At 35.9% G+C, this 18,019-nt stretch overlaps 1 protein-coding gene across 1 annotated transcript in view; it reads right to left on the bottom strand.

Annotated features, from left to right (window-relative positions):
* TOR1AIP1 (torsin 1A interacting protein 1) overlaps positions 1–18,019 on the bottom strand; it is a gene marked incomplete at its 5' end in the record, with an annotated part of 27,099 nt that overhangs the window by 8,415 nt on the left and 665 nt on the right. Inside the window, 7 exons of the mRNA XM_015569916.1 lie at positions 369–421; positions 3,622–3,675; positions 6,782–6,868; positions 7,687–7,728; positions 12,059–12,103; positions 12,933–12,992; positions 15,908–15,985. Coding sequence (XP_015425402.1) covers positions 369–421; positions 3,622–3,675; positions 6,782–6,868; positions 7,687–7,728; positions 12,059–12,103; positions 12,933–12,992; positions 15,908–15,985 — 419 coding nt within the window. The remainder of the gene's footprint in view (positions 1–368; positions 422–3,621; positions 3,676–6,781; positions 6,869–7,686; positions 7,729–12,058; positions 12,104–12,932; positions 12,993–15,907; positions 15,986–18,019) is intronic.

Genomic DNA, 18,019 nt, shown 5'->3' on the forward strand with positions numbered 1-18,019 from the left:
ATAATAAGAATAACCTCACGAAATCACAAGTGTAAACCTACTTTTGCCCATCCCTGTATAATCACCTAAGAAACAAAACTCTGTACAAGCGCTTTGCTCTGGTCTGTGAAAACGACTGAGTCCAGTAACACTTCAACTTGATTTCAATGTTAATTAAGAAGAGAAAGTTAACTCTTGCAAATAGATTACTTTCAGTAAAATTGTCCCGAACACATTTCCACATCACAGAGTAACTACCACATATAGTACCGATGTGTGGTGAATTAAAAGGCAAAGAGGAGAAAATGACTTAAAAAATCCTACATAGGTAGTACTTTTTGTTGGCAAAGTAATGACAGGTTAGAATTGGTTGACTAATCAAGAATCACCAACCACTTACTTGGCACTGAATGTTGCTTATCAAGAGCTTTGAAGTCTTGACCTGAAACAGAAACAGAGATAAAGTCATAGAATCCTTGGAAATAAGAACAAGAAAAATATTGCATAAATAGTTTGCTTGTTTATTATAAATACTATAAATCAAAGAAACAAAAACAAAAACCTTTCATCAGTCCCAAACATATACAGTAACTGTTTTCCCTTTTTTAAACTTCAAAATGTTCAGGAATTGGATAATTAGTAGTCAGCTTTAGGATCAATACCATCAAAATAATGATGAACTGTCTTGAATGTTCACCAGGTGTCAGTGTAATTTTACTTAATTCTCACATTTGTGTGGTGAATACTATTATTATTCCTATTTTACAAATAAGAAAACTTAAATTGATAACTTGCCCAATTATGTATCTCAAAGTAGTAGGGCTGAGATATAAACCCTGGCAGTCCACATAATGTTATGTATTATGTAAGCAAATTTGTGGACATTGCAGAGTAGGAATGAAATAAAGGGTGCTGCTGCATGTTTTGTGCTGGTACTTAAGGGCACCTATAAACTGATACAATGGAACTTGAAAATGATATTACAATATGCTAACAAGAAAAATCTCCAAATCTGCCCAGAAGAAATGAGTTACTTCCACCCATTTATACAAGTATCAATGTAAATTTATTTTCAACTTAATTTTTTTCTGAAAACAAGTGCAATATATGCTAGCTGTAAAAGAAATGCACCTTTCTAGAAAGGTATAACTTAAAAATTAATAAATATCTAGTAAGTGTTGCCCTGACAGGATTGGCTTGGTGGATAGAGCATTGGCCTGCAGACTCAAGGGTCCCAGGTTCGATTCCAGTCAAGGGCATGTACCTTGGTTGCGGGCACATACCCGGTAGGGAGTGTGCAGGAGGCAGCTGATCGATGTTTCTCTCTCATCGATGTTTCTAACTCTCTATTCCTCTCCCTTCTTCTCTGTAAAAAATCAATAAAATATATTTTAAAAAAATCTAGTAAGTGCCTATTATGTACAAAATATTACATGTAGGAATGTCATAGTGTATAAGACCGATGTTCTTCCAGATTTGTCTTTAGTCTATACTAACAAAATATAGTACTTTTTAAAAAAGCAGACACATGATTTTTTAAATATTTCTTTTCATCGACTCTAAAAAGTACTTTTTATAGAAACACCTCAGATTTAGGGCTGTATCTTATAACCAATGTTATGTTGTAGTTTAACTGGATGGCTTTTCTTTCTCAGTGATGCATAAAATCGATGGTATCTTAGATTCAAGAAAATATATCTTGATCACCTACATTCATTTGTATAAAGCATTTACTCATTATTCATAGCTAAATGGTATTCTAATGCATGTGTAGCATAATTATATAGAAAGATACATTTAAGAGCTTCCAAAATCAAAGATTTTGAGTAAAAAAGGGCAAATATATAAGATGATGCAGAGTATCTTTTCCACAAATGGTTTTTGTTTCAACAGCTTATTCATTTTGTTACCTCTTAGTTTTTAAGTCACAAACCTAGAACCTACTAAAAACTAAAAATACATATAAAGTGGCATTTCATGTCAATGCCTCTTTTGAAGATCAACAAAAGATAAACAAAGTTGAACGGAATATAAGTAGAATCACAGAGCTAAAGGAAGAAATATATGTAAAAAATAACTCCAAAATTTAGATGATGCTTGCGAGGGCATCATACTTGCAGATAACAACTGCTTAATGATACCTTATCAAATTGATGCTTCATCAGCCATTCTCAAGAAGAAACACAAGAAAACTTTGCCAGGAGAAACTGACACTTTAGAGTCCAGAGTGGAATCAACTCAATGGGTGTGAGCAGATTTGAAAGTTGTTATATCCAAAATTTGGGAGCAACATAAACCTTGAAGCTGATGAAAGTTAAACATCTTATAATATTTTTATAAACTTGAATATTGTTCAAATGATAATTTGCCTTCAAATGATATGGAAAGTAAAACTTAAAATTTTTTTTCATTTATTTAATGGAAACTTGCCTATTTTCTTTTTTTTTAAATTTTTAAAAAAACGTACTTTATTGATTTTTTTACAGAGAGGAAGGGAGAGAGACAGAGAGTTAGAAACATCGATGAGAGAGAAACATCGATCAGCTGCCTCCTGAACATCTCCTACTGGGGATGTGCCCGCAACCCAGGTACAATGCCCTTGACCAGAATCGAACCTGGGACCTTTCAGTCCGCAGGCCAACACTCTATCCACTGAGCCAAACCGGTTTCGGCGGAAACTTGCCTATTTTCATGTCTTGCTTATTAATATGTTTTTACTGATTTCAGAGAAAGAAAGGAAGAGGGAGAGAGAGAAACATCAATGATGAGAGAGAAACATTGATTGGCTGCTTCCTGCACACCCTCTACTGGGGATGGAGCCCAAAACCTGGGCATGTACACTGATCAAAAATACTGGTGCACAGGATAATGCTCAACCAACTGAACCACACCAGCCAGTGCAGTATACAAGGATATATATATATATATAATCTATTAATAACTCAAATTCTGGGGCTTGATTTAAAACTATGAAAAGAAAAAACAATATCATTTCCATTTAACCTAAGAAATACATATTCATTGTTGATAATCTGTAAAATAATGAAAAAAAGTGAAAGAAAAATGTCACTAATGGTTCTACCACTCTAAACAAATCACTGTTAGCTTTTAGCACATTACTTTCCAATCTTTTCTTGAATTATATTTTCTCAACACTTTACTATGAAAATTTCCAAAGTTGTAAGCAAGGCTGTAAAACTTATAATCCCACCACCTAACTTACCATTAACTTTTTACTACAACTCATTTATCACTAATTTATTCATCATTCCAAACCTTTGCAACAGTTAAAATTATACTGCATGTAAAATTTTATATCCTTATTAAAATGTCTACATAAGTAGGCTCAAACTATTACACTAGTTAATTAAAACCTTTCAACAAATTTACATTGCAACCAAAAATATTCAACAAATCACTGAAAGCAGTTCTGCGTTTTTTAATTCTAATTCAAGGTTGAATACAGAGATGGCTCACTCAAGAAGCAAACTCAAGATGCACGATGAGGTTTTTAAAGCATTCACCATACCCCCTTTTCAACATTTTACATGAAACTTGCAACAGATTATCTTTAAAAACAAAAGCAGCATTGACCACACCCACAGGTAGACTTTTAAGAGTGTAAAACATGGCTTTCCTTACTTTGTGATGACTGCCAAAATGATTCTAAATGTTGACCTGGTCTGCTGGTTTGATCTAAAAAATAAAGAAGAAATATAGTACAATATAGAGTATATTTAACTTTTTAAAAATATATTTTTTTATTGATTTTTTACAGAAAGGAAGAGAGAGGGATAGAGAGTTAGAAACATCGACCAGTGGCCTCCTGCACACCCCCTACTAGGGATGTGCCCGCAACCAAGGTACATGCCCTTGACTGGAATCAAACCTGGGACCTTTCAGTCGCAGGCCGATGCTCTATCCACTGAGCCAAACTAGTTAGCGCTATATTTAACCTTTTAAGTGCACATTTCACAAGAGAAAAAGGTGTACTCAAAAGAGCAAAAATACTCAGATAAACCCAAGGGAACACCTGAGTGCATAATTTTACAAGTTTTTAGAGTCAAGTTGTATCTAAAACATTAACTAATTATCAGTCTTTCCCCTAACTGCTTTTTCTTTTTTTACTGTATTTTTTGTTAATCCTTAGCCGAGGATACTTTTCCACTGATTTTTAGAGAGTGGAAGGGATGGGGAGAAACAGAGAGAGAGAAACATTGATGTGAGAGACACATCTATTGGTTGCCTCCTGCATTCAGATAGAGCCTGCAACCAAGGTACACGCCCTTGACTGGAATTATACCTGTGGTCCTTCAGACCAAGGGCCAATGCTCTATCCAGTGAGCCAAACTGGCTAGGGCCCCCTAACCCCTTTCAAAAAAAGGACATAGAACATGGTGTAAGGTAAGGGGAAATTTTGAAAGTTTGGAATAATGGATCTTCTTGAAATCATTAATGTCAATTTTTTTCTTAAATTTCTCTTGCACATGGTCAATATATTATTCTAATATATTCTTAAAAACATTGTCATATTTAAGTGGAATTTAGAGGTAAATCTATTTAAAAGCAATCTGATTGCTATTTTGGCAACAGAAGCATTTGACACACTCAGGTATGGCGGCTAAATATCTATCTATATATATAAAAGCCTGAGCACCTGGCCAACCGATAGCTATGACACGCACCGACCACCAGGGGGCAGATGCTCAATGCAGGAGTTGCCAAGCTGTGGTGACGCATCCAGAACCAGAGAGGAGGGAGGCGGATTCTGGGGTGCATGACCCGAGAACCACCCTCTCACAATCTGGGACCCCTCAGGTGATATTGGAGAGCTGGTTTTGCCCAAGCCCTGCAGGCCAGGCCAAAGGACCCCACCGGTGCATGCATCCATGCACTGGGCCTCTAGTGTGTGTGTGTATGTATATTTTTTTTTAATCTTTACCCAAGGATATTTTTCCATTGATTTTTAGAGAGAGAGTGAAAGAGAGGAGGAGAGACAGAAACATCAAAGATGAGAGAGATATGGATTGTTTTCATACACACCTGCTCTAGCCACCGAGCCAAACCAGCTAGAGTATGGCTAAATATTTTTAGTAGTGTATCCCTATTATTAAAAAAATTTTGAGCATCAATCTCCAAAACCTATTTCTTCCTAACATTGTATACCAGTACATGCATTACTAAGATAATATATTAACAAATGTGTATATTATAAAAGACACTTTAAACGGATGAAATAGAAAAATATAAGCATGAAATGCTAATATTTTCTTCCTGCATTCCAATGGATCTTCTGGTACCTGTTCACTGAAAACTAGCCCGACATAATCTAGGAAGATCAGTATTCTTCTTAATACTCATGTCTTTGTTCTTTAGCTACTTTATTTCTGCATGTGGGTATGTGTGCTTTAATAAGAATATATTAGAATTCTCAAGGGACCACAAAGCCTGGGGTTTACGTAGTAGTTTCAAAGAGCTATACATCTTGGTAGCAATAGCATTAAACTATTGGCTATATGAAGCTTAATTAGTCTCCAATTTTTATATCTTTATGTATTCATTTGAAAACTAGTGACAGCACTTAATTTAAGTATTTACTATGTGCCAGGTACTTTCTAAGTGCTTTGCACATATGAATTAATTTAACTTCACAACAACCAAGAAGTTAAGCAATTGCCTAAGGGCACAAACCTAGTAGTGGAGGAGTGAAACCCAGGGATTCTGGCTCCAGAGCCCATGTTCTTAACCACTATCCTAGAGTGTTGCATAGCTCCTTTGGGATTTCTGTATCAAGAAAGAATGGGTTAAAATGAGGAAGGATGGGAAATATGTAAAATACCAAATACCCACAGACCAGCTTATGAGCTTATTTTTAAAGTAAAACGATTAAGTAAAACTTAGAAATTACTGAAATTCTCAAAGGTGGTGAGGGGAAAGTGGAGACAATCTTCCATGGGACTAAAATATATAAAATTACTATTTATTTACAGAGTTTACATCTTTGATCAGTGCCCTGTTAAGCCACAAATTCACTTTTTCTCTTCAGTAGATTCTTTCCTTGAAAAACTTAAACACAAGTTTATGTGAATATTCAGTAATGAGCTAAAGTTAATAAGATAAAAATCTTCCACTTTAGCCAAAACCGGTTTGGCTCAGTGGATAGAGCGTCGGCCTGAGGACTAAAGGGTCCCAGGTTCGATTCCGGTCAAGGGCATGTACCTGGGTTGCGGGCACATCCCCAGTGGGAGGTGTGCAGGAGGCAGCTAATCAATGTTTCTCTCTCATCGATGTTTCTAACTCTCTATCTCTCTCCTTTCCTCTCTGTAAAAAATCAATAAAATATATTAAAAAAAAAATCTTCCACTTTAACTTATTGCTAACTTAGTGTGAATTTGAACAACCCAGAGATAAAAGTAGTTACCTAAGTACCTTAAAACTTCTGAAAAGTTAAAACTCCTGGTAGTGTAGTGATTATAATGCCAAAGTGATCAGTTTCCCTATCAAATTTTTTTGAAAACTACAAATAATTCTTCTTATGAGCATAAAAATATTGTAGTCCATAAATATCAAATCAGGCTAAAAAGTGATTTAATTGTTTAAGTATTACATGACATTCTATTTCTAACCAGATGTATACATGGAATCAGTAATTTTAATAAATATGAAAAAATATACAACGTTAAAAGTTATTAAAGATAACTTATAGTATTTTTTAAAAAAGCAAATTCACAGAATACCTTTATATTTTAACTAAAAATACAGCTCCTAAGTTAGGTGTCATATGTGTTTAAAGCAATATTACCTCCAGAGTCAAGAGACTCCTCAGATCTGACCTTAACAGAAGTAACAGCACTATCAGAGATGTCCTGATCATCTTCTTCAGTGTCCCCTAAAAAGAAAGAAAGGATATACTAGTATAGTCTCTACTCAAATGCTCTAAATATCTGGATTAAAAAACAAAAACAAGCATTCAACATTAAAGCAAAATCTTTTTGATGATCAGATACAAAATTGTTCTTTATTATGTTTACTTATTCTGAGTCACAATGTTTTAAATAAGCTAAAATTGAGCTCATTTATTTTACGTTCTCTGAGGCATAGAACTATATTCCAACAAATACTGAGAGTAATGTTTACTAAGATTATATTCCGAAGCTTGAAAAAAAAAGGGAGCATTAAATAGTGGAAAAATTTTACCTTATTAACTTCAACTTATTAGTGTGTAAATTCAGACAAGATTAGTATATGCACACATGCATATATATATACATGCATATACATGTATATACATGTCCACACACAAACATTTCAATATGGAGGTGACTAATTTCAGAGTATGGTGGGCTTTAAAATGAACTAAATGGTACTGCACTATTCAAACATAGACTGGTTATGAGAATTTGAAAAACTGTTTTAATAACATAATTAAATGCCAGCATGTCAGAAACTGAAAATACTAGCTTTGCTTAAAATTATTAACTCAGACAAAAGATGCTTGAAATGTACAAAGGCTATCAACACTCATTCTATACTATTTTACCTGCCTATTTGACAGTTAAGATAAGCATGATTTCCCCCTCCGCCCCCTCTCCCCCCGGAGAAAAAGACACTATTTTCTGCTCTCACTCTTAAGTATCTATCAAAATTCTAATAATGGTAACAAAAAAAGATTAAGAATATACTGTATGATATTTTAAAAGAAAATACCTTCTTCAGAGAAATTGACCTTCTGTGGGACACTAGTGGCTTCTAGAAAAGAAAAGCATACATGTATATAACATTAAAGGCTAAAGCTTAGGAATAAAAACATCTAAATTAAGAAAAGGGACCATAAAGATAAAATGAACTATTTTTTTGCTAAATCCAAGAAGAGTCTATTATTTCCCTCTACTCTATTTCAGGAATAAGTCTGATATAAACTAAAATCAGAAAGCTTATTTTTCCTTTATCCACAGGTCTATTTGTACTCTAAAATGTAACCTGTATTTGCAGACATTAGAATTTAATAGAATGAGACTGTCAATACCACAAAATAACTTCTGAGATTTTGATTGGAATTGCATTGAGTCTATTGATTCACTGGGAAGAAGTGGCATCTTGACAATATTGAGTCTTCCTCTATTGATGAAAATGGAATTGTCTCCTTCATTTATTTAGTATTTCTTTGATTTTATTAATTGTTTTTTTTAGTTTTCCTTAAGTCTTATACACATTTTATTAGATTTACATAAGTATTTATTTTGGGGGATGCTGACAGTAATTATATTGTGTTTGTAATTTTAAACGTCTCTTGTTCATTGCTGGCTTATAGGAAACGTGATTGATTGTATATTAACGTTGTATCCTACAACCTTACTATGTAAGTTTCAGCAGTTTTTGTCCATTCTTTTGAATTTTCTACATAGATGATCATGCCACCTGTGAACAAAGACATTTTTATTTCTTCCTTCTCAACTTGTATACCTTTTATTTCCTTTTCATGTCTTATTGCATTAGCTAGAACTTACAGCACAATGTTGAAAAGGAGCGGTGAGGGCATCCTTGCCTTATACCTGATGTTACTAAAGCTTTCAGTTTCTCATCTCCAAGTACATCTGCTGTAAGGTGGTCTTTCTGTAGACAGTTTTAATCAAGTTGAGAAAGTTCCCCTCTATTTCTAGTTTACTAAGAGGTTTTATGTGAATGGGTGTCAGAGTCTGTCAAATGCTTTCCTTGTATCTACTGACATGATCATGTGCCTTTTCTTTTGTTTGCTGATATGCTAGATTACATTAATTAATTTTTAGTAATTTTCATGTACATTTTTGGGGTTTGGTATTTCTGGTTCTAGCATATAGGCTGGTCACTGACATGTAGGTGGTGGTTAGGAAGTGGTTAAAAATAAATGTTTATTTTAATGAATGCATAGATTTTAGGATCACAGAATAAAAGCTTTTTTAAGTTAAGACTTTTGCTAATATGTCTCATACTTTAATAAAACATTACTTGGCAACTTAAGAAAAATCACCTGAAATTAGCACTTAATAATCAGATTTTATACAAGGTTTTAAACATTCCACTTGTCTTTATCTTTTTAACCTAAGCTGCAAAATATTTACAGGTATACTATATATTTAAATACCATCTGATAATGAATCAGCAGCATCTATGACTACATAAGTTTTAATTTCATTTCCCTCTTTTGTTATTCCGCTTCCTGTATTTTAAACTTCTTGGCTCCTACATGCATATGTTTAAAACATTAAATAAATATACCCAGCGTATGTGGCTCAGTGGTTGAACATCAACCCATGAACCAAGAGGTCACTGGTTTGATTCCTGGTCAGGCACATGCCGGGTTTCAGATTAGATCCCTAGTAGGAGGCATGCAGGAGGCAGCTGATCAATATTTCTCTTTCATAGATGTTTCTCCCTTTCTTTCTCCCTCCCTCTCTCTGTAAAAATCAATAAAAACATATTTAAAAAACATTGAATTGATATATATGGTATTATTCTTCTTTATGCTCATACAGAAGTTCTGATAAATTAAAATCCTTTTTGGAGCAATAATACCCTTAATTTTAAAAAGGTACCTATGGCTCTGACAAATATATAGACACATGACAATAATTAAATGTGCTATTATGCTGTAACTTTTCCAACAACATCAACCAATTACAAAAAGGTACTTTCAGAAATCCCAGGTCTTTGTTGCAAGAATAGATCACTTAAAACCATATTCTCTGATGGAGACCACTAATTGTAACACTTTGTTCACTTTCTTTTGTATGATGGCAGTTTTTTGTTTGTTATTTTATTTTTTTAAAAATATATATTCTATTGATTTTTTACAGAGAGGAAGGGAGAGAGACAGAGAGTCAGAAACTTCGATGAGAGAGAGAGACATTGATCAGCCGCCTCCTGCACACCTCCCACTGGGGATGTGCCCGCAACCCAGGCACATACCCCCGACCAGAATCGAACCCGGGACCCTTCAGTCCGCAGGCCAACACTCTATCCACTGAGCCAAGCCGGTTTCGGCTTGTTATTTTTTTAAAATATATTTCATTGAATTCAGAGAGGGAGTGGGATAGAGAAACATCAATGATGAGAGAGAATCACTGATTGGCTGCCTCCTGCACCTCACCACACTGAGGATTGAGCCCACAACCCAGGCATGTGCCCCTGACCAGAACTGAACCTGGGACCCTTCAGTCCACAGGCCGACGCTCTATCCACTTAGCCAAACCGGCCAGGCTGTTTGTTTTTTATTGCAGTTTTTAAAGAAAATACACGCCCTGACTGGTTTGGCTCAGTGGATAGAGTGTTGGCCTGTGGACTCAAGGGTCCCAGGTTCAATTTCGGTCATGGGTGCCACAAATAAAAAAAGAAAAGAAAATACAAAGTTCCTGGTAATTTCTACTACTGTATAAACGTTCCTATTCCTAGAGATCTGTGGAATGTGTTGGTGTGAGGAGGGAAGGGTACTCAAGCAAATACAAGCTTTGCTTACCTTGTTTTTTGTCTGGGGGCAAAGATATGAAGATTTCATAAAATGAGATTATCATGCTTTCTCAAAGGAAAGACCAGATAGGAGTCAGTGTCTCCTTCCTATCTTCTTGTGCTGTCAGTACAACCTCGCTTGGAGTGTTACAACAAATCCTTGTCCACGCAAGGATGTACCTCTTTGAATGTACTCTTAGAACAAACAAATGACAATTTGAGTGATTTGCTGTCTTTATTCCTGCCATTGGTATAAACGAGGGGTCAGCAAACTTATTCCATATAGGGCCAAATGGCAAATATTTTATGCTTTGTGAGCCATGTAAGTTCTCTGCAGTTCACATATATATGAATACACATATTCTCATAGATATGTCTGTGAAATATAAGTATTTCACAAAATATAAATATTTTTTTTTAAGCTTGCAAACTGTACAAAAAACAAGACTGCAGGTCAGATTTTACTCAGAGGCTATAGTTTTCTGACCCTGGTATAGATGCCTTTAAGAATAATACCTGTAAAATTATTCGATGCCAACCATGCTTTTGAGAACAGTCAGAGTGGAGCAGCAGGAAGAAGAGATTAAGGAATAGCTTGAGGCTATTACTAACTAGTATTCAAGTTCCATGAATAACCATTTGAATATACTCCATTCTCTGTATTAATCTCAGAAATTTCCTTCAAACTGGAAAGCACGTGATTTAAAGTTAATTTTTATTATAAAGTACTTATAAAAATAATTTTTATTCAAGCATAGAAAGAAGTGCAGGATTATCTTAGCTCAAAGTCCTCTTCCAATTAAGAGTCTGACTTTGTCACCCAAATAAATTCAATAAATGAAAAAAAACCCTAATTTTAAAATAAAAATAAAAAGAGCCTGACATAAAAACATTCTTTAAGTTTTAAAATAGAGCACTTGAGAAACTGCTGTCTGGGTAAAAGTCACAATTGCTGTGTATTTTCAGTATCCAGACACTAAAAATCCTGAAGTCTCTAAAGAAATTAGCCTCAGCTTAAGTGAAAGACAAATTTTTTAAAAGCTGCAGCTATTTATAAAGAAAAATTAAGCCTCTCTCCTTTTGACTCATCTCCAAATTTAGAAAAGAACTGTAACTTAAAACTAAGTCTAACCACAATCAATGTAGATTCACTTAAAGCCACAGATCTTGGTGTCTCATGTCCTATATGAATAAAACACCGAAAAGAATTAAAACTAGGTCAACAAACATGGCGAAGGACACTAAACTTACTATAAAAAAAATTTCAAGTTCACTTCCTAAGTCAAGAAAAAAAACCTTAATTGGTAAGTTGTTATCTCCTTTCTCTCAATAGTGTGACTTTAACAAAGGCTAACTAAAATGAAAATGTATTTGTTCTTTCACGAATTTTAACAATAGTATAACAAAATACATAATTTCAAATAGAATAACCACCAAGGCTGTTAAGAAAGGTCTTGGTCATAGGGACAGTGCCCCACACGGTGAGATAATGAACAAAGTAATATTTTCAAGCCAGTGACCAAAAGTGTGCACTCCTGTATTCTACTGATAATCAGAATCCTCAAAAAGAACCTAGAAAAATTAGAAATTAACAAACCTAATTCACTCATTTCAGTATTTCCATTTGTTTTGTATGCTGAATCTGCAAGAGAGATAGAGAGAAAAAGATTAGAGCTTAAAAGGAAATGCATCATATGGTTCTTTACCACAGGTTCATCATCAAAACCATAACAGATCTTTATCATTGTAATACTTGATAGTCATAAAAAAAAAATCAACCTAACTTTTTCTTACAGAATATAACTGAGGAATAGAAAACTAATGTGAAGATAAATAAGCTTCCTTTTTACTTCCCATAATAAAGCATCCTTATGGGCCAAAAAACTCTGAAAATGAAGCAGAAGTAGACTTCACTAGTTTTCTTTCATAGCCATGAAATCAATTGAAGGAAACACTCTTTTAAGGTATTAGTCAAAAAGAAATGTAATGGAGGCAGGGAAATTTTATAGCCCTGAGCCACAAAGCCTCTGTCTTGAATTTTTTATTAGCCTTATACTTGAAAGAATAAAATGTCCCTGACCCTAGTTTGAAATCATTGTGCTAACAAAAAGAAACATGTAAAAAACACCTCTTAAAAAGGCTGAAGAAGCAAGCCCTTTATATTGTTATATAAAAATATGTCACAATATATGTTAAATAAAAACAAACATTATAGAGGTGCAAAAATATTGGGCTAAAGGGAGGAAAGATCATTTATACATGAATTTCCTTATATCTCCATAAAATATCTCTGGAAGAATACCTAAGAAACTGACAAAATTGGCTGCCTCTGATGAGATGGGTGGGTAAAGAAGAGGGGGAGCAGGATGAATTTTCATTGTATATTTATAGTAACTTTTGAATTTTGAATCATATGAATTTATAAACTGCATTTATAAAAATGTTAAACCAACAGACAAATAATTTCTTACCAGATCGTGGACTTCTTAGAGGGGGTCTAAGCAGGTCGTGTACAGAATCTCCACTCATCACTAATATGGGAGAAAAAACACTTAAGAATATGTAAAATATCCAACACACTCGATTTATTATACAGTCATCTATTAAATCAACAAAGGTGTTTCTGTGCTTTCCATTATGTTAAGTATAAGGATACACTAGTGAACTAGAGACAAGTTTCCTGCCATAAAAAATTTATGGACTTGATGGAAAAATTGATAATTTTTTTCAGCAGACCGTATTTATATAAAAGGAAATACCAAATAAAACTCTCCTAAATTTCTCAGTTAGAAACCAAAATCTGATGCTATACACCTCAAATTAATATAATACTGAATGTCAACTGTAATTGAAAAAAAAATTTTTAACGAAAAAACAATCTGTATGAGCACAGAGAAGAAAAAAACAAAAAAAACCTTTCCTGCATGCTCCAGTGTGTGTGTGTGTGTGTGTGTGTGTGTGTGTATGGTATATATATGAATGATACTTGAAGGAGACAAAGTACCAGGAAGAGGTATCAGATGATCAGTGACACAGTTATTTTTACTAGGTTGTTTTAGAAAGTTGCCGAAACCGGTTTGGCTCAGTGGATAGAGCGTCGGCCTGCGGACTGAAGGGTCCCAGGTTCGATTCCGGTCAAGGGCATGTACCTGGGTTGCGCGCACTTCCCCGGTGGGGGATGTGCAGGAGGCGGCTGGTCGATGTTTCTCTCTCATCGATGTTTCTAACTCTCTATCTCTATCTCTCTCCTTTCCTCTCTGTAAAAAAATCAATAAAAATATATTTAAAAAAAAAAAAAGAAAGTGGCCTCTTTGGTTAGGTCTTTATTCTTAAGGGCATCGTAGGATAAATTTCTCTCAGACCACATCAGTGGCCCTACATGCAATTACAGAATATATAATATTCAAAATACCAAGTTAAACTGAAAGTCTATAATGCTATAAGGAAGAGGAAAGGCCTATCCTTAAACTTGTACTTAAAGCACATCTTCCAACAAAGAGTGACTCCCATTTAATAATTCCTCTGCTAGACAGACTTTACAAGCATTTAATAATTCCCTAAATTTTTTTTCCTTTCATTCAGAAGCATGAGATGGGAGTATGTCAAATTCTGGATATAGAAAGATTTATAAAAGCACCTTTTAGAGCAGTGATGGCGAACCTATGACACACGTGTCAGAGGTGACACGCGAACTCATTTTTTTGGTTGATTTTTCTTTGTTAAATGGCATTTAAATATATAAGATAAATATAAAAAATATAAGTCTTTGTTTTACTATGGTTGCAAATATCAAAAAATTTCTATATGTGACACGGCACCAGAGTTAAGTTAGGGTTTTTCAAAATGCTGACACGCCGAGTTCAAAAGGTTCGCCATCACTGTTTTAGAGTAAGAGAACCCTGAGTATCTCCAATCTCCCGAAGATGCACATAACCGGATTTCTAGTTATACAGTATGCACAGTGTACTATCAAAATATTCCAAGTAATCTACTATATAATGGTCTATAGGCTGACACTCAACAGTCTTCAGTGTATCAATTCACTTAACTCTGTAATTTTTCTTTTTCTGTTATTGTTAATCCTCACCTGAGGATATTTTTCCATTGATCTTTTAGAGAGAGTAGAAGGGAGAGGAAAGACAGAAACATCAACGTGAAAGAAATGCATCAATTGGTTGCCTCCTGCATGCATCCCAACCAGGGCCGGGGCTAGGGAGGAGCCTGCAACCAAGGTACGTGCCCTTGACAGGAATCGAACTTGGGACCCTTTGGTCCACAGGCTGACGCTCTATCCACTGAACCAAATGGCTAGGGCTTAGCTCTGTAGTTTTTATAAATTTACCCTAAATTTTAAAAATAAGAAAATTTTGCTTCTTCAGGTATAAGGGACATGCAATTAAATCTACTGTAAATAAAATTTCAAGAGTATGCTTTTTCCAAATGGCCTGAAAAGTCTGATTATAGCACCGATTACTCAAAGCATTTTTCCAAGATAGTTTATAATCTTAACACAGTAACGTAGGCTGTTCAAGGAATTAAGCTTAAAGAAAACTGAAGTTGAACCAGAAGTACTTTATTCTAAATTGAGAATAGAACAAGTTCAAACTATAAAGCATAATTGTCTTAGAAGCAATGGATAAGAAAATAAGTCAGGACTTGGGTTAAAAAATCCAGGGATGATCAGTTTCAATAGTTATAATCATCTGATGTGGGACTGTCCTAATATCAAAAAAAGCAAATTGAAAATAAATGGGACTAAAACAAAAGATAGTAGGCACTAATAAATTTAGTTAATTCTTTCTCCTGCTTTTCAAAATAGTTAAGTTTTAAAAACTTAAGTAGATTATCAAGTGTAGCCTACTTCCATGTTACACTGAGATACTAAGAAGCAAATATTTCTAGACTTTAACATCTCTGAATTGGGATGCATCACACCATCTATGGCATATTACAGTTTATGGTAGCATTTCTTCCTTCTAAGTGGTACGTAAAACAATGACAGTGTATCTTACAGATGATATCTTAGATTTCATGAAATGTAGTATCAAATGGACAGGGCTGACTTTTCTATGCAAACCATTTAACCCATTTTAAATGAAAGGCGGGTTAGGCAGTTCACCCATTTATACTACTGGGTAGCTAATTATTACATGGGCGAGTGACAGTGATACTTGGGGAAAATAAAAGGGCCTTGTGACTGAGTAAGTTATGAGACACACAGTTATGTGACTGAATTAATACATAAGAAGTGACTGGCACTTAGTAGGCACTACAGTACTCGTACGCTGTCTTTCCTTGACACATTGCTTAATTCAATAAACAACTATTCAGAAGATTCACTGAAACTGAATGAAGTATGATTTGGAATGCCTGATGAATCAGGTTATAATCTGTACATAAAAAAAGCTGCTGGGTTACGGGAAAAAAACCAAAATCACTCTCTCACCTGAAGTCTCTTGTGTTCTCCAGACAGTTTTCTTTGAGACTGTTTGGCTTACAACAGTTTGTGGAGATAGCTCTTCCTCTAAAGAATAGATAAGACAATTGTCAAAATTCAGAATACATGATCTGGGTAGAGAGTATATATTCATGTTAATAGCAATATATGAGCAGAAATGCAAGTAATTCATTGCTTTAGAAATGTGAAATTAAGTTTACCAAAACTTACAAACGTACCTAGTCAGAACTACAATTAAAAAAAAACCAAAACAAAAAACTCCTCCCCACTGATGCTTTACCACAAAAACATATTACTTTAAAAATTTTAAAAGATGGGCTAGAGCAGCAATTTTCAACGTGTGTGCCGCAAGAATTTTTCAAGCACACAATACCTGACTATTTAGGGACACTGACCTCTTTCCCCTTGGGTTTTCAAATTTTAAAAATGACAGCCCTCTGGTGTAAGTGATTCAAAATTATGCCTTTTTTGTTGTTGTTCGTATCCGTCAAAAATATAATTTTTGGTGAACACAGAATTTTAGTAATTAGTTTATGTGCACCATGAGATGAAAAAGGTTGAAAATCACTGGGCTAGCATCAAATGATGTGGAAGAAAGCAGAAGAGTAAAAAAATGTTTAGATCTTTATAGATGTACTTAAACAGAGGCACATCCTTTATGTGTTAAAAATATTAACTGACACAGCTGCATTAGACTCTGTAGAAGAGTCCATACAATTTCACAGGTCTTGTTAAATAAAGATGTGCAAAGCATTCTTCCAGACATTGAAGGGGATACAGAAGCACTATCAAACATATATGATAGGATCTCTATCTTCAGGAACACACGGGGTGGAGCAAAAGTAGGTTTGCAGTTGTGAGTACCAGAAACAGAGTCCATTCTTGTATTATTATTATTATTTATTAATTACTGTATGACTTCCCATAGGAACAACTGTCTCGAGTGACTACACCCTCTAGTAATTTACATATCTTTAACATAAAGTTTCCAAAATGAACACATCTTCAAATGGGCCAGCACTTCATAAGCCATCAGGTAAACGGGCAGCCTATTCCTCTACTCTAAGCTGAAAATCCACGTCCTCTTCATATCTATCAATGGTCTAAGTAGGTAATCCCATTGTGATCCAGACCCCCGGCTTCTTACCTCATCGGTGGCTTACATGGGCTAACATGAAACATCACCTGTGACTCTGCTAGGTGGGGGCCTGCGGGCAAGGTGTTGATTCGCCCGTGACTCATGTAAAACGATACACTAACTTTGTCAGCATCCTTCTGGCTCATTTGTCAGGCTACTACTACTTAATCGTTGGGATTACAATGAGGGCCCCCAGAGTGGCGAATGTTGGGCACAGACCACCACACGAGAAAGAGCAATCGGCTCCAGTCCATCAGACCCAGAGGGCTTCCAGTTCAAGATGACTGGCCGACCCCACCTCGGTGAACGGATCTGGGCGGGGTCTCAAATCAATGCACCGACTACTCACAGATCCCCTCCCCCGTCCCTCACGTGGACAGGGCAGGGAAAAGACTGGGAGTTGGGTTAGAACCGTAATCCGCTGGGAACTTTTGGCCTCTGAATATGAAAGGAGGAACTATAAGCGGCTTTAGCAGAAACAGCCGCCGGCTAGAGGAAACTGAAGTGAAACAGAGCCTGGGGCGATCCGATGTCCCGCCAGCCGCCCGGCTCGCCGTCCCTCGTGAAGACGTGTGGAAAGGCAATCCCGACACCCCTAAACGGATGCCCAGGGCTCCCCGGCTCTGCTCGTTGCCCTTCCCTCTCGCAGGGGGGCCCGGGGTGTCACGTGCAGCCCCCATCCTTCAATCACCGACTCCGCCCGCCGCCCGTCGCCCGCCATAGTTGTTGTCGTAGCTTGCGTCTATCGCCCCTAGATGGTTTGGGGGCCCTAAGTTCACCTGCCGTTGGTGACGATAGCTTTTCGGGGTGCCGGGCGGTGGTCGCGGTGGTCAGGGAGGCAGTTGCGAGTCGCCGGGGCTGCCACCTGCGTCGTCGCTGCTGTGCTGCAAACCCGCCTCTGGGCCCATGGTGTGTCCGAGGGCGAGGACTGTGCGAGAGGCAGTGCCCTGCTGGGTCAGCTG

Source organism: Myotis davidii, unplaced genomic scaffold (genome assembly GCF_000327345.1).
Source record: "Myotis davidii unplaced genomic scaffold, ASM32734v1 scaffold591, whole genome shotgun sequence".
NCBI classification, from domain to species: Eukaryota; Metazoa; Chordata; class Mammalia; order Chiroptera; family Vespertilionidae; genus Myotis; species Myotis davidii.